Genomic DNA, 23595 nt, shown 5'->3' with positions numbered 1-23595 from the left:
CCCCTTGCTCCCTCCACTGTTTTGAATACATCATATAGGGCCAGTGTGTATGCAAAGTGACCCACAATACTTATTTTAGCGTTTGTTTCTGTTGCTGGATGTCTCATGCTTACCTTGCAGGTTCTGGAGCGGGAGCGTCATGATGCCCCCTGCAGCAGCAGCAGCCACCAGGCTCTGGATGTTGGCGGTGGGCAGGGAGAGGACCAGGCCCTGCTGCCCGCCCAGGTGTCCACCTGCGTTGAAGGGGATGAGGATGGGCTGGTTCATGCCCTGCGCTGCCCCAGACATCACGCCCCCTACTGCGTTCGCCAGCTGCTGTGCCACCAGGAGAGACTATGGGACAAACACACATGCAGAGACACATCCTTAGTATCACAGGAGTTTTTCTTTTTTAAATACACTATCATCAAAATATCAGCAGACATGTTATTTTACACCAGTCGAGCAAACAAGTCAGCAGCTTGAATATATGTCTGATAAGTGTTTGAATGTGGTTTGCAGCTGAATTCCGTGCTGTGTCACAGTCTGAGAGTGAAAACACACTGACGGAGATCAAATCCAATCTTTGTGAAAGAGGGGAGAACTTTACTTTCACAGACATGCAGAGCGATTCATGTTTCATCTCGCTGAACATTTCCCGCAGAAATGTGCCTGAAATACACAGTAGCATTAAAAAAGTGCCAGTACTTTACTCGTTTGATGAGGGATATAACACATCACTCTCATCTCTTCATGTACCCATTCGTTCATATTAGGTAAAGTGGAATCGGTGCAGTCACACCCATGGAGGAAAAGATATGTTATCAGAAGTATCGCTCTGAGATATTTTCACAGTAGATCTCTCAAAGGCATTTTCTAAGGACGTGAGTATGGAAGTACACAAATACACATTTTATTGAGAGCTTTGAGCCAGGAGTGTGTTTGTACCATGGCTGAAATCACCATGAATACACAAGGAGCGACATCTTAAATTTAATTTATTCACATGAAACCTTTCTCAAATTATGTCTGTATTGGAGCATGTCAAAGGGAATTTACACAGGTGCTACACGAGAGAAGATGCTGCGAAATCTGACAAAATTACTCTTTAAATGTTGAATTGAATTGTTTGGAATAAAACCAATAAAAGTACATTGTCAGTGTGTGTTGTGTCCACAGTAAAGCAGCCTTGAGACGGTGCAAGGCAAGTGCTGTTTTGACTCCTCCACAGTGACTTAAGTTCACAAGCCTTTAACTCCAATTGTCAGCTATCTGCTTCTGTTTTGCATGGTGTGTCTGCAGTTCTGCACAGGGTGCAGAGCAGGCTGACTGGTGCGAAGAGCCCACCATATTCCCGAGCCTGGTGCTCCTAGGTGACAGGCGTGTCACTGTGATAACCCTGCATGGTGCAGAACGCCTGCACCCACTCCGACACACATGCGATCACAGTTTAAGAGGTACGAGGTCACATGGGTTTAGAGCCACGAAGCACGGAGAAATCTCAGGGAGAAAGATCTGCACTGAAACACGACTGAATACCTGTTTGTGCTTCTCAGCTGTTAAAGGAATAAAGGAAGCACAGAGAGTTGACTGTTGGTGGCAGGAGCAATCACACACATTGTATACAATTCGTCACTCTCAACATTTGCTTTGATACACGACAACAGTGCATAACCAATGACAATATCTGAAGCTTCTGAGAGCATTCAAAAGGACATTTGGCATTAATTTTTGAAAAAATGAATTAATAATTTGGGGGCTCAAAGAATCCTCAAAGGACAATAACAAAAGCGACGCGTTTGTTGGCTACAAGTGTCATATGTTTAATCTTGTGTTTTAAACTAAATTTGATCTTGAATCGAAACAGCGTATAATCAAAGACACTCTTTGAACATTTCATCTCTGAGCCAAACAAAATGAGATTGCCAAGCTTGACAGCAAAGACTGTCTCACATAGAAGGGAATAACATTAAGAAGACAATTCCACAATTATCAGATGTAGCCCTGATTTATTTATCATTACAGGCAGCTTTGGAGAAGCAGGCAGCTGCTGCCAAGAGAAAGCCCTTTGGAGATTTTTTTTTAAAAGCACGCCCAAGCTCTTGTTTTTTAGGCTTTTTGTTGTGCCAGTTTTAGAGTGATTATAATCTCTATCTGAGGAGAAAACACTCTACAAGCAGATATCAGAATCAGAGATTAGAATAAATTTAGCGTGAACATAATTAACTATACTCTCCAGCCACACAACCCAGCGTTCACTCCAAGAATCGCCAGCATCACTCATCTAGATTTTACAAGCTGTTCCCCTTCTGCCTTTTTGCCTGATGCTCTCACTCCTCCTCTCCATAGGTGCTGTTGGAAAGCTGCTGTACAGTGCTTGGCAGGCCTGACAGCTGAGTGTTGAGAAGTGGTCTCCTAGGGGCCACACAGACACAAAACACTGGGTGTGTGTTGGGCTCTGGATGGGAAACGGCCCCATTCAGGACGGGATGTGGTACCCAGCCTCTCTGCCCATCAGGGGAGAATAGGATATTCTATCTGCTTGGCAGCTCTGGCACTGAGAAATTGCCCATAATCACCCAGATAGCAGACTTTTGTCATCCTAACTGCAAGTGGGAAACAGAAGGAAGGTGGATTCATGTTGGGTAAACTACCATTGGATAATGGTTGTTCGAACAATATCCGGCGCAGGAGCGAGAATCTATCAAAACATATTGATCCTGGAACAAGAGAATTGGGTATGGCATGCGGAGCGCCTTTGTTTCTGAAAAGTGTTAGCTTCACAGAGACTGTACTGACAGCATTAATATATTAGATGGTGACTGTTGAGAGCTGCCTGCTGAGGCTCAGACTCTGACTGTTGCCTGCGCGCGATGCTTTCCCCTCTGTTTTTATTTCTTATCTGTTACCAAAACAGTGGCTTTGACAAGCCAGGGTGTATGTAATCAGAGAAGTGCTTTTAATTAAGCTCATTCCTTATCTCCACTTGCAGCAGATTGACTCTTTCACCGGGGATTTCTCACGCTGCAAACCGACCCAATAGAAGTGAAGAGCTTCCCTCTCATGTTTCCTCTTTCGTTTATCCAGATGAGGATTGACTGTCGTTGAGTAACACTATGTGCAGGGAGAATGGCCTTATTAAAGAGGTTGGAGGGAACCTGACACCGTGTGTGTGTGCGTGCATGTGTGTGCGTGCGTGTATGTGAGTGCGTGTGTGTTGAGAGCTGACATTGAGCAGCACTAATGAGATAGATGTTCATTAAACATCGGCGAGCCACCAGGCCAATAAATCCAATCAGAGAGGACAATGCCTGATTGAGCTATTAACAGAGCTGCAGGCTCGGGCTCTTTGCTCCTCTGCTTGTTATGACAAGGCCTGCATTGTCATCTCATTAGCGCCACAACTCAATTACATCTGAAGATGATGTGTGATGTTGAATGAATTTCACTTTTTAGCTGCAAAGGATTGTGGCTGTAGCCTTTAGTGAAGGTGTCACATGTTATGTTTCACTCACTGTGGTTCAATATACAGAAGTAATTTGATTTGAAGCAGAGTGACACAGGGAGTTTATTATTTAAATTCATGCAAACACCAAAATCTGTCTTTCAGACTAAACGTACCACGATTAAGAGATCTGAGTTGGCCATCAATCTTTTGAATTACTCCGACTGCACATGAGCTTTTTTGTTTTTGAGTATAAAGTGCAGCAATGATCATCATGTGAGAAAAAAGAGTTGTATGACAAGTGAAGACATTCATTTCCATTGTCAGGGGTAAGAAATCAATTAAAAAAGGTTGAGACAGGATTTCAATGGCTTAAGTTCTCTGTTGCTACAACAGATTTACGTCAGTTAGGTTCCAGAGAGAAAGAGAGAGAGAGTATAATTTTAACCTTAGAGAACAAAACCCAGAACCAGTTGCCTAACACATATTACATCTCTCCTTCCTTAATGTAAATTTCGTAAAGAAAAATAAAAAATCAATTGGTGCAGTCTCATTTTTTTAGAGCAAATACCTGAATTAGGGATTTGTTTAGTCGAATAATGGTCATAATAAATAGCATTTCAGGTTATTGAAGAGTAATTGTTTGCAGGGCTTTTTTAATTTGACAGTACATCCCTGATGCTTCTTCTTAAAAAAGCCTTTAGAATGATACATCATCTTATAATGCCACTTATCTTTTCAGCCAATTTTCATCTGCAATGGTGGGTAACTCAACTTTTACGAGAGTACTTGAGTAAATACTTGAGTAAAAGTATCACTATTCGTGCAAACGTCGAATACTGGATGAGCTGAGCAATTGTCAACCGTGTATTCTTCTTAATATAACATTAGCATTGGTCATACAGTATAGTGTGTAAAGTTCGGGTTCAGCTCTAATCTCTCTCACCTGTGGACCCATTGGGTATCCTAGATGAGACTGGCCCAGCTGACTCTGCTCTGACGGACTGCTGCTGGCATCAGAATGGACCGAGCCGTCACGAGCTCCTGAGAGAGCGACAGAGATCCACGTAGAAAAGCAGAGAGAGAAGGAAAAGAAAAAGATTAGACCTTATATCAACACAGCCAGGATAAGTAAATAAACACACAACACCGTCCGAGCTGTGATATTACAATAAAGTGCTGTACGCGGTTGAGAGGGGCAGTTGGGAAAGGAGGGGAATTTGTATTTAAGTGTTTTATCAATAACTGCTGCAGAACTGAACAAATTACCAACCAGTGGAGAGGCTCATTGATGGGAGATGATGCATACTGGCGTGTCCCCGATGGCTTAGATTACTGCTGAGAGACAGAGCTCCACCACAATCGCTGGGGCCATATTATTCAGCCATTTACATCACTGAGTATCACTCATCTAAACCCACTCCTACCCTCCCTCTGTTCTGAGCCCGCAGCTACGAGACACAATTAGACCTGTTTGCTATGAGGGCAGAGTGGAGCAAAGCAGACAGGGACATGATAATAAGCTTGCTGATGGCTGCAGGGAAAATAAAGGACACCAACGCTTGGATATCATCGAACCAAATCTCTCGGCAGTGCACCGAGTCCGGGCTGCTCTAAAAGGTCTGAGAGCCTGTTTTGACCCTCACCCTTTGACCCTGATGATAGCAGGATCGCATGGTGTCTCAATGTTGACACAAAGACTTGTGCAGTGCAAAGCCTAGTCAATCTTATAGCAAGAAAAGTCATATAAGGAAATTAGTTGAGGGTGTCCTCTACCCAAATCACTTTGCAAAAGAAAAAAATTAACCACTAAAATAGACTAAGGATTTCTTAAAAGAAGGACTATTCTTTTCTACTTATTTGTAGGTAGAACACATTAATCTTAGTAAATCAAAAATTCATGAAAGCTTGAACCTGAACAATAGTCTTGTGAAAATAGACACATCTATCCATCTTAAAAAGCTGAAGTTGATTTTCATGGCTTAAATTTTTATTGGAATTATTTACCCTGTTCTCTAAATAACAAATTGACACATAGCAAAGTTGCATCTATTTCTACTTCAAATAAAAGAGTTGAATCAATGTTGCATGTTTCAAAATATGTCGAATGGATTTGACGCAAACTCATTCACAGTTTGTGTTCCTGTTAATCATATTTCGTGGCTTCGATCACTCTAACAACCTTGAAGCCTGTCTGCTAGTTAGCATGGCTAGCACGTGTTTCTGGTTTAACTGCACTGTGATGAAAAGATGACTCACGTGCACTAACATGCACCCGCGCCCGGACTGGCTACAAGCGCAAATGACATGCAATGCACCTCCATGAACCAATCAGATCAGTGGGTGGATCGCTTGTGTTTCAAAGCCATTGGAATTATATCTGGACAAACAACATCCACAAAGTCATATTGAAGTGAACTGGATCATTGCGTTTGTTTTTTACAATTCACAAATATATCAACAGATTTGAAACCAAGTTTTCAGAAACTTGAGAAGCTTAATTACTTTCATTAATATTAATATGTTGCTGAATCACAGTCATTTTGAGTTTACATACAGATTTATCATAGAACTGAGGAACTGCAGAAAATGTGGTGAATCAAGCTTTTTTCCTGTTTCCTTCAAAAACACTTCTTCAGTGCTTCTATTTCTTCTTTGGGCTTTAAACGCCTTTTTCAACTTGAGATGACTCAAAGTCAATTTTAGTCACTCAGCCAATTAACAGGCAATACACAGTAAAATCTACTTATTTCAAAAACATCACTGTGATCATTTTACAAAAAGGTGAGGTGCCAGATCTCTAATGGAATGAGCACAAGGCTGCTTTTTATGTGTGATACAAACCTCTCACAAAAAGCTAAATAAACATCTTTTAAAAGTACTGTATCCTTCATGAAACAGCTTTTACCTTGAATAAAGAGAATTATGAAGAGGAGGTAAAGCCAACCCACGTGGAAATGTGTTTAAAGGCCACACAACCTCAATAAACGCACAATGTTGGCAATAAATTTAAAAGATGTAATCACTTTTCAACTAGGAGATCAATTTTCTTAAATGGAATATCACAGCTTTTAAATTAGGAATAGAAATGTTATTCACAGATGAATAGTTTTTCTTCCCCTTCCTCTGTGTTAAACATACAAGGCAGGCAGTGGTTTTTCTAGCCCTTTTATAAAAGCTTCATACAAAACGCACTATTGAGTAGCGCTCGCCAGCAAGATCTCATTGCCTGTCAACTATATTTATGCATTACATTTTAAACTCGCCTCCGCCAAGTAAAATCATTTCATCTTTACATAAAATCCAAATAATTGGTGAATGGCATGACCTAACAAATGAACCTCAAGCATTTGATGGTTGATGTGAAAGCCCAAGGGGGAGCCTGCTTTTCTAGCTGGTTTCTACCTCTGGCTGGCTGGCCCTGCTTCTCAATGAAGGTCCACATCCTCTCGCTTATCAGCCGCGCAATGCAATGAATATTTTGACAAGCCAGTCTCTTTTCACCAATTATTTCACCCATTATGGATCACGCAGTGCACCGCCCCACCCTGTGCACTCAGTTTGTGGGATTAAGATCAAGCTGAACATACAGGGAAGACACAGCGGCTGAGTCGATATATAAAGCTACAGCTAAAGTACAATAGCATTATAATCTACTGTATAATTTCACATTTATTTATAAGGCCACATATTATTTTACTGGATTTCATTAGAGGCATTGTCTCTAATCAGATAATTCTCACTTTAATCTTGATCAAATTATTATGTCTCCTCCAGATATTCAGTTGTAGCATCCAAAAACTTTTCAACCATCTCAAATGAATGCAGCTGCAGCACTCTGATAATATTAATAAAGGCAGAAGTGCTACTGAGCGACTTTTATGACAGTGGATTATCCAATTATCATCATAACAAAGCCAATTAGCTAATTTAAGATTCTGAACTACAGTGGAAGACTCCACAGCTTCAAACAGTGTGGCTCATGACTGTAGTTAAGATATTGGTCGTGAATAATGTATTTTATCTGATCAACACTGTGGGGAGACTTACTGAATAACGATTCCTTGATGCTTTTTATTGCAGCATTTCACAATAACTTAGAAAGCTTCATCCCCCTTGCAAATATCTGTAACGTTAACACGTTTATCGCAGGGGGAAAAATCAATAATAAATAAATACACATGCACATCTTCACCCAAAGGATTTGTGTAATTTCTTTAACTAAATTAAATGGCTGACAGGGGAAATGCCCAGGGAGTGAATCTTCAATTCTTTTTTTATTACTTGAGTCTTTGTACATGTTTTGCTTTCCCTTTCTTTGAAAATCTTCCTATCTAATGTGAATGACTCTTAAGTGGATATAAAGATGAATATTAGCACTGTACACAGGGAGGGGGGGGGGGTTAAATAAAATATCTCGATCGGACCTTTAGTAAGAAGAAACCCCTTTGATGCCGTGATTATACGCAGGTCACACGATGAATAAAATGGAATGAATGGACGCATTGATGTGAGGAGAGATGAAAGCACGGGCCAAATGGATGAAAGAACAGGCGACGCACATTCAACATAGCTTTACATTTATCAAGGACATTCGGGCTTTATCTCATTTTTTTGAATTTCTGAGCAATTGAATTGCTTTTCTAACAACACCAGTGTCCTGAAATCACATATCCACTCGGAATAACAAAACCACTCTTTAGCCTTAAAATGCACTCACATTTAGTACGTTTTCCACGACCCTGACTTAAAGGAAGATGATCAGTTTAATTAAATGAATCACGTCTCGAGTCCAACTCCTGCTGACGGTGACATGAATACTGACAGTGGAAATAATTGTCAATGTAAGTGAAGTAATCATATGTATCACAGGGCACAGGGTGCAATTCAAAGTGACTTATGTCACGGAAATATTGCCAATATCCACCACTATATAAATTCTCTTTCATTGATCAACAAAGTGGCCACTGGAGAGCGACTTTCAATGCCACACAAGGCTGAGAGGGCCTCTCTGCGCTTTGTGTGGGTGTGTGTGTGTGTTTATCGAGGCAGGGGGGGGCCAAAGAGCTATATTTATTTGACTTCATTCGGCCTGTCTTAATGCAGGGTGCCCCAAGGACTGCACCAAAAAACAATTAGCCTGGATTTCATAAAGCAATCAGCATGCCACCTTGTCTAATGCAACCGCTTCTTACATTGACAGTCTGAACAAAATGGGTGTTATTGAAAGCTTTGTGTTCGTGTTAGCTTTCGCCTCAATGCATTTATGAATCAATTTTTGCCCATAAAAGAAGCTTTAACACTTAAGCTATTTTAGTGGAAATGCATTATGTAAGTTGTCAGATGTGCGAGAGAGGCCTGGCAACGATTCAGCCGTTTCAGAATGAACAGCCAACCCCCCCCCCCCCCCCCCCCCCTCCCATTTCATAATGGTCCTTTTGAAAATGTCTGGCTGAGTGCATGTGTTTGCTATTGAGATGTTGTCAATCATTTTGCTGCTGAAATGTAATCCATTGTAAAATAATTTCATGTTTAACTAACTTGAAGAGTATGAGTTCACTATATTCTTATTCTTCATTCTGAGTGGATTTATCACGGTTGTGGTAATTGCAGTGCAAAACCATGCTAAACAATATTATTTTCATCACAGTTTCTGCGTTGTGTTGTGTGGCTGATAAAGAGTGTTGAGACTGGACGGGGTTGTGTACGCTGTGGAGCAAAACAGAATAGACCCAGATAAACAAAAATCCACATCATACAGACGCTTTGATTCCATCAATACACAACCAACTGTCCCAGATTGTTTGACCATTGATTTTGTTGATACCACTTGTAAAGTTTATGTGGCATTGCAGAAAGAGCTGCGAGAGGCAAACCCGGAGTGCGACAGATGATCTAACTTTCATTTCTCCATCTAAAGAAGCCTGGAATAAAGTCCACAGAGTGTGCAGCCTATCATATACAGGGTGGGGTTTATAGTGATTTACTTAACTCCTTGTAGAATGCAAGGGAGTCAAAATCACCAGTGATTTAGCTCAGTGTTTCATTACTCCCACCAAAGCCCTCAACAATAACACAGGGCATAATCTGCTGCCAATAACTCCAGGTGCTCTTAGTTAGATGGCTCCCTCTGGACCCACAGGGAAGTAATACTCTGTTTAGAGGCTAGGGTGGAGAAGCTGCTAGGAATAGGTCAATAGTGTTTGTGGGGATAGAAAATCGCCAGAGACCGATTTTTGAGTGGCCGCCTGTAACACTATTAGCTACATTATGGCCACTGCTGCTGCTCGGAGAGCTGTCATTTCCTTAATTAAGAGCTCAGCACTGGGGCAAGAGGGAGAAGAGGGCACCATCATCTCTCTGGGCCTCCGACATTAAGCCTGATTCCTCATTGCTCGTGGGTGTAGACCTCAGAGGGAAGGGAGGGGAAAAAGATCTCTGTCATTCATTATTCTGGCACAAAGTGGAATTGTAGAGTTAAGGAATTACAGAGAAGGTGGTGCCATGGAGTGTGCCGAAGAGAAAGGATTTTACACCTCAGCAGTTCTTTCTCAGACTGTTTCTGAGGTGATTGCTAAGAGGGGCAGAGGAAGAGAAGGACAGAAGAAGGACAAGCCGAGAGGAAATGGATGCCATGGAGTAATAGATGTCTCCACAGAAAGGCTTTAAATGTAAACAACATAAAATAGCACACCGCACAAGTAAGTCCCAACAGGTTCTGGTGAATGGGTGGATGGATAATCTGCATGCAAAAAAAAATGCTTAAAGCAGTAAAGGGCCCTGTGCTCCAACACTTATGCTCTCACTCGTGGCCACGGGTCTTCACCAAAAGGCTCTCTGACATGAGAGTGCTCCGCTCCAGCTCTTACCTGTCGCTCCCTTGATGCTGGAGTGGAGATGGAAGCGCAGCGGCAGAAGCACAAGAGGGACCAGAGGGAGGTAAATTGGTGAGAAGAGGCAATGCTCATTTCAAAGGTCAAGAAGGAGAGAGGGTGTGATGGAGAGAGGACGGTGGAGAAGAGAAGAGGAGGAGGAGGGAGGGAAAGAAGGAGAGAAAAGGGCTTTGTGTTGCATCCTCACGGGGGACTTGGGACACTTTGCACACAAGCACATCTGTTACGGAGCATCCTCCTCATTCCCAAAGCAATGTCAACCTGATTAGCTCAGGGTGGAAAAGAGGTAAATAATAATCCAAATTATTCTTCATCCTTTTATGGCCATCGGAGAAGGGGGACGCTGGGATGAAGACTACTTTTAGAGCGCTGTAAGCCTTTTAGGAGGAGCTTGGTTCACTATTGTTCCTGCTCTTAAATGCTATTTGCTGTAAATAGGATTCTGCTGTCTGCACCCTGCAACCCTGAGCTAAAGAAGGGCCTTTCCCTCCCTCTAGCACACCTCTCTACTTTGCCTCTACTTAAACATAAAGCTGTTACGATAAGAGCTGAAAACAATTGAAAATGAAGAAAATATAAATATTGAAAACTACTTATGTTTAAAGATTTGCAGCTTTCTATGTTTTATTTTGGACCGTTACTCAGCACAGAAGAAGAATGTGAGTTTATATATTTAATTTGTAAAGCAAAAGATGAAAGTATTAATTGAAGAAATCCTCTGCAGATTAGTAGAAAATTAAAATTCTTGCAGACCTATTGTTACAGAAGTTCAAATTCTACAATATCCTCAAATTTGACAACTATGTCATCTGTCCAGCAATAATAATAAAGCCTCTTAAATGTTAGTATCTGCTGCTTTTCATGTTTAAAAAAGAAAGTGAATTTAATATTTTTATTTCTAGTTGAAAACTGTTCAACAAATTTGGTAAATTGAAAAAAATGTCACTTTAGGCTCCAGGAAGTTGTGACGGGCGTGTTTCAATATTTACTGTCATTTTTATTATCTTCTTCTTCAAACTAAAACAGCATCCTTTTTAAATATCTGTCCATCTTACTTTGCATCTGGTCAACTGCAGGACATTTAGAAGGAGCCAGTGGGGTGTGAGGGCAGCACAGAACACAGTGTGTATGTTCCGGTATATGTGTGAGTGTGTATGCGTGGGGGGCTAGACACCCACATGTCATGCCTGACACATCAGCCTGGGCCCCCCAGGCTATCCGGCACTAATGCTGTCTATGTCCCACTTTCTACCCCTTGCCCCTCGAAACCTCCTCGTCCCTCCCTCCTCCTCACCCGCTCCTTCTGTCATGGAGGTATAATAACAATGGATCACAGCAGCGCCGCAGCACAGGCTCAATCACTATAGGATAACATCAGGTGATACGGCCTGTGCAAGAGTATATCTCACCCCCACTGAACCTGAGCTAAACGGACTTTACCTAGAAATGAGCTTATCTGGAGAAAGTCCTGTAGTAGTTACTGTATGCCACTGTAGCGCTGATATTTACAGAACTGAGTGGGTACAGGCAGAAACAAGCAAATCATCATGTAGCTAAAAGACACACCACCCTGTCCTCCCCCTCTCCTCCCCTCCCAGCACATTATTCTGGTGGAGCAGACAAATAGTGGAAGGAGGGACGTCAGGAAATAGTATTGCTTTGAAGCCCATAACTCTGTTCTTGAGAAAAGAAGCATCACAGTGTTATTCCACATCCTCAGATATAAAGGGAAAAAAACATAATAACTTCTCGATAGCCTGGATCTCCACTGCCCTATACTAGCACCCCCCCCCCTTTCGCCCGCCCACACCCCTGCCTCATCCACCATACACCCACTTCTCCTGCCTCAATCTTTGGTTTCAAAGGAAGCGAATCAGCCAGAAGGACAGAAGGTTATGCATTAGTACTGGTCATTGCTCAAAGAGCGAGTGTTATAAATAATAAAGGCTTGTGAAGGACACAAGGGCTGTGGGATGCATCTCTGGTTCACGCCACACAAGTCAAAGACAAGAATGTAATTTCGATTCTGAAAATGTGACCCCAGCAGCTTCAATTACATCTCAACAACACCAACCGTGTCTGTGCCAGGAGATGTGATGCCTCTTTGTTAGCTCTACATGAAAGGCTTATTGATATTGGTTATGGAGCGCACACTACACAACATGCACATTTTTTTCTGAAAATGATTTCCCAACTTAAAGAAAGTGTATAACTTAGGTAAATGCATAGCGAAATTCAATTTATTTTCTCCACAGCTGTCTACCTACACAACTTGTAATGTGCTTTTCTTTGGAATACGTCCTAGCCAAGGCAAATATAATCTTTTTAACTCTACATATAAAAACAACCGAGGGGAATGACATTGTCAGCTACACAGAAGTTGAACTTGTTGCTCAAAGTCATTTCTGCATAACAAAGCTTTTGTGAAACCTGACGACCTTAAGCTGCTGGTGAAAATAAGAAGTCTGCCTCATGTTCCCTCCCTGTCCTTCATGCCAAGTGGTGATTCGGTTTGTGTTGCTGTCACCAGGGCCACAGTGGGCACATTAGCCCGTGTATTACACCTGCTTTACAGGCATGCATTAAGCTGGTTTTCAAGTTTTTTCAGCCAGCAGAAATCCCCATAATGAGATCCACCTCCTGCGGACAGACCTGTTTCCCCTCACTCTCCTTTATCCCCTACTTATTTACTCAGCAAGGCCAATTCAGCACTGGGTTTGCGCCACTTTATTACTTAACCTCAGCGCACAACATTACGAGGCTCTTTGCATCAGCAAGCAGCCGGTCCCACCATGTATCCAGCTCACTAAGCTGATTACACAAAAATAATAAGAACTCGTGCCTCCAGCCATGTGTGTGCGTTTCTCATTGTGTGTCCTGTGCATAAGTGTGTCGTGGAAATAAGTGCAAAGAGAATTCTGCACGAAACGCATCAGCTTTGTTCCCTCCCCACATTATATATTAATAACATTGAGTATACATTAAGTAGTTAATATATGATAAATTAAGGCTAAGCAATACTTGTAATTATCACTATTTAATTTTCATGAAAAGCATCCAACCAGGTCAATCAAAGTCAAACTGGATTATGTAAATGTTAAATGTAAACCAAGCTGCTGGATAATAGTTTGAGCCTTTTATTAGTTAACATAATTGACACCCGTTTCCCGTTTCCCGGCTCCCGGCAATTCCAAACATTTTTTAAGTACCATTCATGCATACACCCACATTTTAAACATCGGTACCAGCTAGAAAAATACCTGAATTCCCCTTTAACTTTGAAGCCTAACAAAGAGGTAAAAATAAGTTTTTGTGGGTTTTCCAGTCATTCCTGAAACCACTGTTGAATAGTAGTTTTAATTTTTGAGCTAAATCTTTTACTCAAGTGCTATACATTGTGAAAAATCATTGAGTGATCACTTATAAGATAAATACTAAACATAAGGATGTTGATGAAACAACTGTCTTGTAAAATTGTTCAAACTTATACATTTAAGTACATGTAGTGCAACTGCTCTAATGATACAAGTCTAAGTACTCGTCATGGTAAACACTGTCCTATGTCGGTGAAATGTTGACTTTAATTCATTTTACTAATCCAATGGATGATCTCATTCTAAGTGAAGCCTAATAAGCCTGTAAAAAACTGAAAGTGAGTTCCAGCCGTGCAACACATGTGCATTCAGGTTGGACTTCTAGTTGTGAATGACCACCAGGAATCAATTAAAGATTCATTTTGGTCTTTTGGGGAGGGGGGGTCTCTAGGTGACCTTTCTGAAAATGTTCCACCATTTTGGCAGGATCCGTATAAGTGCAGACCATTTCATGTAGACAGTAAGTGTAAGAAATGAGTGCTCCTGTCGTTCCAGCCGGGCTCTCTTTGACAGCATGATGATAGAAGCGTCACATCCTTGGAAGAGTAAATGCAAACTGACAAGAGATGAGCCTTTGGTTGCTGAATATAATACGGAATTGTGCTCTGAGTGTCTTATTATCTTGTCTGTTGATGTCTGAAAGGGGGAGATTTGCTTGAGAAGAGAAGACAGAAACTGTACGCTTCCAACACCATCTCGTCCCCTGGAAAAAAAAATTGCTTGCCCTACTAACCACAGCTTTCCCACCTAATGTCCACTTCTACTTGGAATAAATACAAGGCGGCAGGATGTTTGTGGTGCCTTGTAGCCCCTGTTAGGTGAAGTGGAAGACTATTTGCACAGGCAAGCTTTTAGGAGGAGAACGACCCTTTCACCACTGCAGTAAGCATGTGATGGGTGTAGAAGGTGGACAGTTTACTGTAGACAAACATGACCGCTACTGTCATTGTCTCCCGACTTTCTTCTCGTACTTGCACCAACTCGTAGACGGTGTTCAGGCACTAAAGCTCAAATTATACTTCAGTCCTGCAAAAAAAGTTGTTGTGGGTTCATTGAATATGAAAACACAGACGGTATATATACGACACATCTAATGGTACCATTTATTGTCAGACATAGATTTCAACTGCCAGATAATACACTAGGTTAGATTTATCACACCTGTTGTCAAAGAATCCCCCACCCCCCTGAATAAAGACACCATAGAGCTGTATAACGTCTATAACTCCTCAGCTGGAGGTTGACGTCAGTAGAAGACTTTCCAGCAGCTGTGTTATGAACACACTGTATTCATGCGTCTTGTGAGTCAATTCACAACCACATGCACACGTTTTTTTATAATGACTTAGTAATACTTGAATTCTACAGGAGCAAATTAAGTCTGAACATGATTTGCATTCCTTTTAACTGTTACTCTGTGATAAGCACGTCTGTCAATCATGACATTGGAGCATTCTGTCTGAGAAGTTTTGCAAAAGGCGACGCAGACGGTATCTGAGGAATCAAAAGCAAACCTTCAGGTCTTGCTTTTCACTACAGTGCATGTACAGAGGAACAATCTTAATATTGTGGCTTCAGCTTTGTACAGAACCACATGAAGAAAGCCAATGAATAATCGAAGGTCTAGTTTAAAGGCTCAGTTCAGGGTCGTTCACGTTCATAAAACCAATCGCAAAACTAACAATCTCTCTTGCAACGACTAGTATGATTGCAAAACACAAATATAAGCAAAATTAACTGAAATAATCAAAAGATGAAATCATTACTTAATTGTTTGTTTTCTAAACGATTTAGCTATTGAAGGGGTTAAATACCCTCATATGCATTAGTTCTTATTGTTTTCAAAATGTCAGCTTTCAGGAAACTGTAGCTTTTACCTTCAGGCCACATCTTTCACACTCAATTGGTTTTGGATGGGATTCATACACCTGACTCAAAGGGTGATACAATCCATCAACACCACTAAGAAGCGCAAAAATCTCCTAAACTTTGACTCAAACTTCGATCGCCCTAAACTTGGTGTCACCATCACCATAACTTTTTGGCTATTCTTTCAGAATTTCAGGTAAAAGTACTAAAAGATGCTAAGAGCCTCTTCTTCAAACAACATTCTCCCACTCACTGGTCCTCCCTATCTCTCCCAGCAGAAGACACGACCGTGCCATGTCTCCTCACGGGTCCCTGCCTCTCTCTCTTCTGACAGGTCATTTGGCAACGGTTCCCCAAACCAAACCTACCGCTGTGGGCTGTGCCACCGGGCAAAGAGAAACCATCCCCTAAAGAATTGACAACTTTTACTGGAGCAGCTCTGTCTAGTCACATACAGAATGACAAGAGCCATGAGCAGGTGGAAAATGGTCAGAAAAAATACTTTACCTTATGGTTACACAAATATGTTTTAGAAATTATAAATTACTTGCTTATTAATCATCATCAAAAGGTGTAAAATGTCTTCAGATATAAATAAATAGTCAAAGCGTATATAACTGAACGTGCACAGGGGAAAAAGAAGCAAGATGCAATCAATAGAGAAGCAGGGGAGTCGTCAGAGACTGATCAGAGAGGAAGAAAGAGGGAGAGTTTTGATGCTTATTAAACCAAATTGCAATGCTTTTGAGACAGATCCTGCAGTAGCCAGTCCTTGTTTAGAAGCCTCTAGCTTCAGGTTATTCTTTAAATAAGGATTTAACAGACAGCTGAACTCTCGCTGATTAGGTTTGAGAGTAATGTTTGGCTGTCCCTCCTCCAAATTCTTTTTTTTATTTTGTTCGCAAATGCTTGGCAAGCTGAGTCCATTGGCACTTTTTTCTTTCATTGGCACTATTATACTATACTCTCTGCCACTTCCCAGGAAATACACACATATATACAAGCACACACACACAAACGCACTGAAAGGGTCAGATAGAAATTCATACATGCTGATATTCCAACAGCATCTCTTATTAAAATAATTTTAAAAAATATAAATATGCACTGTTAGCAGTAGAAATCCATAGCCAGCAATAAATCAATTACATGCCAAAATCTCTCACACACAAATGCACTGAAGCATGCATGTACACACAAACACACACACATACATACACACACGCACACTGTTTAAATTTCAGAAATGGAAAAACAGACACAAGAGGTAACAATAGTTTGTAAAATTATTCAAAACCAACATCTAAAGCCCTGGAAGAAGGATTGATTTCACTTTGCATTTTGCATCCATATAAAAATTATATAATAATAAATAAAATTGACAAAAAGTTGAAATTAGGAAAATATGTAAAGTGCATAATTTCTTTATACAGTCCTGGACAGTCCTCTCACAATCCTTAGACTGAAATTAACCAAACTAAAATAATTTGCTAAGGGAATGAAAGATGGGAGCATGTAATTTCCTTGAAATAAAATATATATATATTACATTTTAAATCTTCCATCTTTCTAAAATAACTGATCCCTAAAATCTGCTGTAACTGGACATTACAATTTAATAATACAACTACATTTATATTCGGTTTGTAATTATTTCTTAATTAAATTATTTTAAAGTCTCTCTAATGAAATCAAGCTGGGACTACAGGAGCTTTGGGGCTACATTAGCTTTCTCATTACAGTGAATAATTTGAAAATGTGCTAAATGGTAATTTATATCATTATGCTCATCGATTCATAAGGAGGCACAGTGATTCAATTAGTCCATGACTGAAGCAGCTCATGATAAGAAAAAGTAAACACACTCCTCTATAGACACAACCAAAATAGAGTGTGAACATTCAGTTAATGAGATAAAGTGCAAAAATAATGAGGCATGCTGATGTGGAAATTGGGTAATTTTGAAGATCATTTGAGAGGGATGAAACCAAAAGATTCAAAATAATTGAATGAAGTGAATATTTAAAAACAGAAAACTCAACATTAATCTAGAAACAGTCACATTACATGTGATGTGCCGATGATACATTAACTTGCTGTCAATTTGAGGTTTTAATTTCACAGAGAATTAAGTTGTTATTTATCAAAATAGCTTACTTTCAATTTTATCAATGTTTAAATAGCAGATATAACAAATTTATCCATTTCTATTTTAGTGCATATTTCCCAAAAAATCTGCAGGGCAATGGTGGTGGGTTTACGTGTCAGGATAAAATATCCTGACACGTAAAATTGTATCTTTACAGGTCATTTAAACTTTTTTTAAAGGTTTTATCTTAAGGAAAGTCATAGTAAGACAAACCAACTTCATGCACTGATACTTATTAAAAGTGGTATTTAAATCAGTGTAATAAATATGTACAGAATTTCATTAAAGAAGATTTCTGCAGTTTGGTAATTTCTTGTAAAGTCAACCCACTTTTATCTGACAGAGACAGTTCTCTAGATGATGCACAAAACATCTTAAGATACAAAAACGACTTATATTACAATTTCTTCACTAACTGCAAGAGCCCGACACTAACTTGCTCACTGAACTTAAACTTAGTTTGTTGTCAGATGCTTCTAACACCTGTCCCAGCACTGGAAGCCTTCAGCTTTCACCTCGCTTCTGCCTGAGCCAGACCTCATCAAGCAGCTTTTGCAAAGGAGCAGGAGCAGACGGAAGGTGGAAGCCGACTTACCGTAAAGCTTGTTGGGAGTGCCCTCTCTGTCCGTGGCCTCGGAGGGCAGGAGCAGGGGCTCGTCGTTCAGCTCGCTGTCTGGGGTGGCCGCTTTGTCATCCGCCCGGAGTTCTGCCGCGCTCATGTTGCTGCGCAGGGAGAGCAGCGGCTTGCTCAGCTGCCCTGTAATCATCGGATCCTGGAGGGAGCTGGGAGCCCAGGTGGGAAACAAGGGAGGAGGTAAAAAAAAAGAGAAAACACCGCTGGTTAGATCTGCTTCGGCGTCTCACCCTCACCGGCTCCTTCTCTGTGTCTCCACTCACTCTCTCTCTCTCCCTCTCTACACCCAGCTTCTCCTCTCTATCGCTCACTCATCACTCTCCCTCTCTCTCCTGCTCCCTCCCTCTCCTGCTCTCTCTTTTATCTGAGGCTGGTGCTACCCCGCTGATACTGCTGGCTGCTGCCTGGTGAAGAACTGTTACAGATCGCGTGGCTTCACCATTATACCCTGTAGTCCTAAAACGGTGATACATCCATCTCCAAGGGCTCATTACTACCTGACATGTGCCTCATCTCCAGCAAACACTAAGCTGACAGCGGTCTACAAAGAGGTCCTGGGCTGCGTGTCGATTAAATAAACCAAATCTATCTAATTCTACATCTAAAGAGGGAGATATGAGCAAAGAATATACACCAGCGATTATATCAATTTTCACATAGCTGGGGACACAAAGTGTGATTAACGGTGACATCTTGCATCAACGCGTGATGCAACGTGAACTTAAGGCCTGATTTAAACCAGAGATGAAGTCATTGATGTTCCCAAATTTTGTTCCCAATTATTTTCTTTTTTCCCGCACTTAGAAACAAGAATAAAACAGTAACTACATAAGGGGATAAGAGAATCGTCTGTCTGAGCATCTTGTGAGAAAGTAAATTCAGAAAAGTTCAGAAAATGTGTACATTTGAAATACAAAAATTAACATGTTTTTTATAAATGACACTATTGGTTTAAATTGAATTGTTGTATCTCTCTAAGAGCCACAACTTGAACACAATGAATAAAATACAGTATATAAGCTCTTTTTCTTTCAACACTAAACGGAAAGTTTCTCAAAAGCCACATGAAAATCTGCTCTTACCTAAAGAAAGCTCCTGAAGAAAAGAGAAGAAAAAAATAGATTTCAGAAAGTCCAAATGTTGAAGTCAGTCAAACAGCAGCTAAAACATACCACCACAGTGCAGAGACCTGCTAGTACATCATGCTTTATACTGAACCAGAAGCAGCCTCCTCACCCTGCATGTATCTGAATGGCCACCACAGGTTCAAGCCTGAGGTTGCTTCCTAGGACAAGTACAGGAAATGTCACCTCCTCCCTCCCGCTCTCTCTCCGTCTCACACACGTTCAATCTCTCTTTCCCTCCCTCTGTCTCTTCCCCCTTGTGTCTTGTGACTGGAGAGCTCCTCAGACAGTGTTCACCCCACCTCGGGCTCCGAGACACAGACACACAGCAGCAGCAGGGACCATGGCCCTCTTCCTTATTTATGAATCAAGTCCAACCTAAATATGTCTCGGCAAAGGACGGGTGACCAGCACATATGGGCCCAGAGAGGAAAAGGGGGTGTCTTACCCCTGCAACCATCAATACCCCACATTTACACAAACCCACACACGCGATTCTATCAGGGTGGTCGATGAGTTCCTGCCCAGAGGGGCCTTTTTAATGTGCTCATCACAGGAATCAGCCTTCTTTGATATGACACATGATAATCTATGAAAATGTTAATCAATAGAAATAGTTTAAGCTGTCGTTAAAAACGGGAGCCGGCTGGTCAATACTCATATCCCCGGTAACAATGTCACTAGTCATCAGGGCTTCATTTGTGGAGCACTTAAATGTGGGACACTGCGCATCAATGCACCTCTCTGCCCGCCGAGGTAAACACATTTTCCCCTCTGTCTGAGCCTGGCCACACTCTGCATGCATTTGGGTCCACCCCCACCGCCTGCCTCCTCTCCTTTGAGTTGCTTGATAGGTCCACTGGAGGGCAAAATTAATACCTAATTGAATCTTGCAGTCATCAAAATAATCAATAGTTTTTTATTATTTATTCTTCACAGTCTGTTGACTGTTTGAAAGCTCAGAGGGACAGCGGAGAGCACAGGCAACCCTGAAATTCCTGCCGTTTCACAATGTAATTTTCACTGGGGCATGAGAGTTTGCAAGACCTATAAAAAATGAGAGTGGTGGTTTTTTTGTTTGGAGGTGGGGGGAGAAAAATAAAGGAAAAATGGGAATCTTTGCTCCAGCAGCTACAATGAAAAATAGAATAAACAAGCTCCTGACACTTCAGAGGAGGGCACCGTCCTTTCTGTCCATCCCTCCATCTTTTTTTTGCTTTCCCCTTTTCTCCTTATTTCATCATATCAGGAGTGTGGCGGTACCTCTCTAATGCTGGCATTTCTCTTCCTGACAGACTCCAAACAAGTGCTGGGAATGAGATCAGAGCTCTAATCTTCCCCTGGCCTCTGAGGCTCGAGGATAAGGGGGCAACAGATCTCTCACCATCTCACGCAGCTGTTAATTACTTCATTTCAAAACAGCTGGCTCTGCCCATTTGCAATCACGCCACTAAATTGTGTGTGTTTATTAATTTAAACTCATGCAGTAATATAATTACACCTAATGGGATAACTATAATGTTATTGTAAAAATCGGCAATAAAAAGGGGGTATTTTAAGAATTACCATAAGATATTGGATTACTGGATCCAAGCAGTGGCTGTTAAACGGATTATCTTCACTTTTTAAAGTCGGCCTCGGACCCCTGATTAAAGCGCTAATGTGAGTTGGGGAATATGACGGGTGTGTGGGGGGCAGACATGAGGGAAGAAGATTTGTCTTGTTCCTTCTCTGTTCACTCAGTCTGGCCACAGCTCCAGAGAACAGGTTGCAGAAACAAGAAAAAGCACTTGATCTCACCCCCCATCCACCCTCCGTTCACCAAACACCACCGGTGGCAGGAGGAGAATCAGTGGTTAGCAGAGAGTCCCGAGTGTCATCAGATATCCATGCTAATAGCCAGTGGTCTTACCAAAGCCGTCCCACTGCGACGGTGAGGGGTTTCAAGCCTGTAACCGGCACGCTCCACTCCAACACTCAAGACCCTTCTACAAAGAAAAATATGATCAGTACTCATCATAATTGTTGGAATAGTTTTACATTATTCACAATAGTCTCTGATATTTTAAGCAGAATTCAACATGGATTGCAGAGAATTTACTATGCTGTAGCTTTGCTCTAAATCGATGCAAAATACTAAGATGTTTGGAAGTCTGTGTACTATTGAAGGACACTTAAAAGCTAATTGTGAAAAATACACTTATTCAAAATAGATCTCTTTAAACAGAGGCTTCATGTGAATAACACGTTTGAGCAGGCGTCGGTTGGTTGCATGCATGTGAACAAATCATGTGGAGAGGTGGGTAACATTGACTAAAATGCAATGCAATCTGCATTCATATGTAGATATCTGTATATAGTAGAAATCAAATCTGTAGCTTTAAAAACCTACAAGAAGAATGGCAGCTTGTGGTTTGTATGGAGAAAGGTTCGACTCGGACTGTAAACACTGTACTGAGAATGGAAGATAGAGTCTTGGTCCGGATATCCGCTGTCTACACTGAGGCTTATTCGTCTTAAGACAATAGCCGATGGGCTACTGATCATTTGTCCTGGATGTTCCCTGCTCTGTCCCAATTGCATGCTGCGACCTCCACAGCACATCTGTACCCCTAAACCACAATAAGACAGATTCAGATACAGAGTTATTATAGTCCTGACTATCTTATATACATCAGGTTACAATCTTAAGACGTAATGTCATTAATGTCATGTATTACTGGCCAAACATGTTTGCTTCTGCTATCATGACTTCATGAGCTAACAAGCATTCCAAGTATTCCAAAGTATTTCTAGACATAAATCATCTGTCTTCTGCAATCAACCTACTTGTTTTAAATCCATTATCAGTGATCTAAGTGACCTGGAGCCTCAAACTCATAAATTAACACTGTCTTTAGCTCATGTTTTTCTGCTGGTACCTCATTGGTTAGTATCCTTGTAATGCAATTGTAATGACCTGAGTTATGCAAGGATGGCGATACTGACAAATGGAACAGTCTGATATCAGATGAAATTTGTTTTCCATTGCTAGAGTGAGAAGAAATAAAATATCCCTAGACCATTGTGGGTAACGTAGTACAGTAGATGATGATTTGTCTCCCCCTTAGGGTTATTAACCAAACTGTTCCTCCTTCAAATCATTTTAGGATTTCTATGCATTTCAGTGACTATTTCACTAATGCAAAGTTAAGTGTGAAATGTGTACTCCTATTAAATATTTCTGGCAAATACAATAACACAAACCTTTTGCATTTTACACATGAATTTTAGTGGGTTTGTGTGATTGTATATGTAAAATCATCAGACAACATAACTCTCTGCATACCCTCTGTAGGAGTAGCAGGCCAGTGGTATAAAGACTCTAAGTGATATTTTTTTCTCCACACTCATTAATATGATCAACAGTTATCCCTCTCTACTCCACTGAAGCCAAAATGCTCCCCAATGGACGGTCGGTGGGTCAGTGAAGGCTGGGTGCTATCAAAGCAGTGTATTAAAAGGAGCTCTTTGAAGCTTGTAAACCACGGTGCCCAGCAGGTCCACAACAGATAGACGCCTCTGATTGGTCAGGTGTGTGTGTGTGTGTGTGTTTTCTGCTAGATCGATCCACAGAGCTGACATTCTGGAGCATCAAAGCTTTCAGTGCACTAATCTGACTCCTCCTATGAGGGCAAGTTGTTTTTATTATTTTCCTATGAAATGCTCATAACGCAGAGGGTCTCCTGCATGCTTATGAAAGGAGAGTGAGCGAACTGCGTTTTAAGGGTTCGAAAGGGAATGAAAACATATTAACATCGAGCTCACACAATGTATTTATCAACAGATAAATAATGCACAACTATAGAGAGGAACGGGGAGAGAATTGGAGAATCACGGTGCCATTCATTGGGCATACCATTGGCAGAGGAGTGACACCGCAGAGATTCACACACCACTGCTCCTCAAAGTCAGTTTCCCCCTCACGCCGTCTCTGGAGACCTGCGCCACATACACATTCATGAAAGGTGTGAAAATCTGATTTCCCAAAAAGGATCCGTAATTCTCTGTGAGGGTGGAAGCCACAATCAATAAATCATTGCTAAGTAGATTGTAAAGAAAAAAAAAATTATTCCCCCTTGGTATCAG

The 23595-nt window shown here is 41.2% G+C and overlaps 1 protein-coding gene across 1 annotated transcript in view; it reads right to left on the bottom strand.

The window, feature by feature from the left end:
* Positions 1-23363, bottom strand: part of pou6f2 (POU class 6 homeobox 2) — a 65438-nt gene extending 42075 nt beyond the window's left edge. The window contains exons 1-4 of the mRNA XM_053412767.1: positions 23350-23363; positions 18305-18492; positions 4371-4468; positions 114-333 (exon numbers count right to left, since the gene is read on the bottom strand). Coding sequence (XP_053268742.1) covers positions 114-333; positions 4371-4468; positions 18305-18492; positions 23350-23363 — 520 coding nt within the window. The remainder of the gene's footprint in view (positions 1-113; positions 334-4370; positions 4469-18304; positions 18493-23349) is intronic.
* Between the last annotated feature and the right edge of the window lie 232 nt (positions 23364-23595).

Source organism: Pleuronectes platessa, chromosome 20, assembly GCF_947347685.1.
Source record: "Pleuronectes platessa chromosome 20, fPlePla1.1, whole genome shotgun sequence".
Lineage (NCBI taxonomy): Eukaryota > Metazoa > Chordata > Actinopteri > Pleuronectiformes > Pleuronectidae > Pleuronectes > Pleuronectes platessa.
This window is presented reverse-complemented; position numbering and strand designations above follow the sequence as displayed.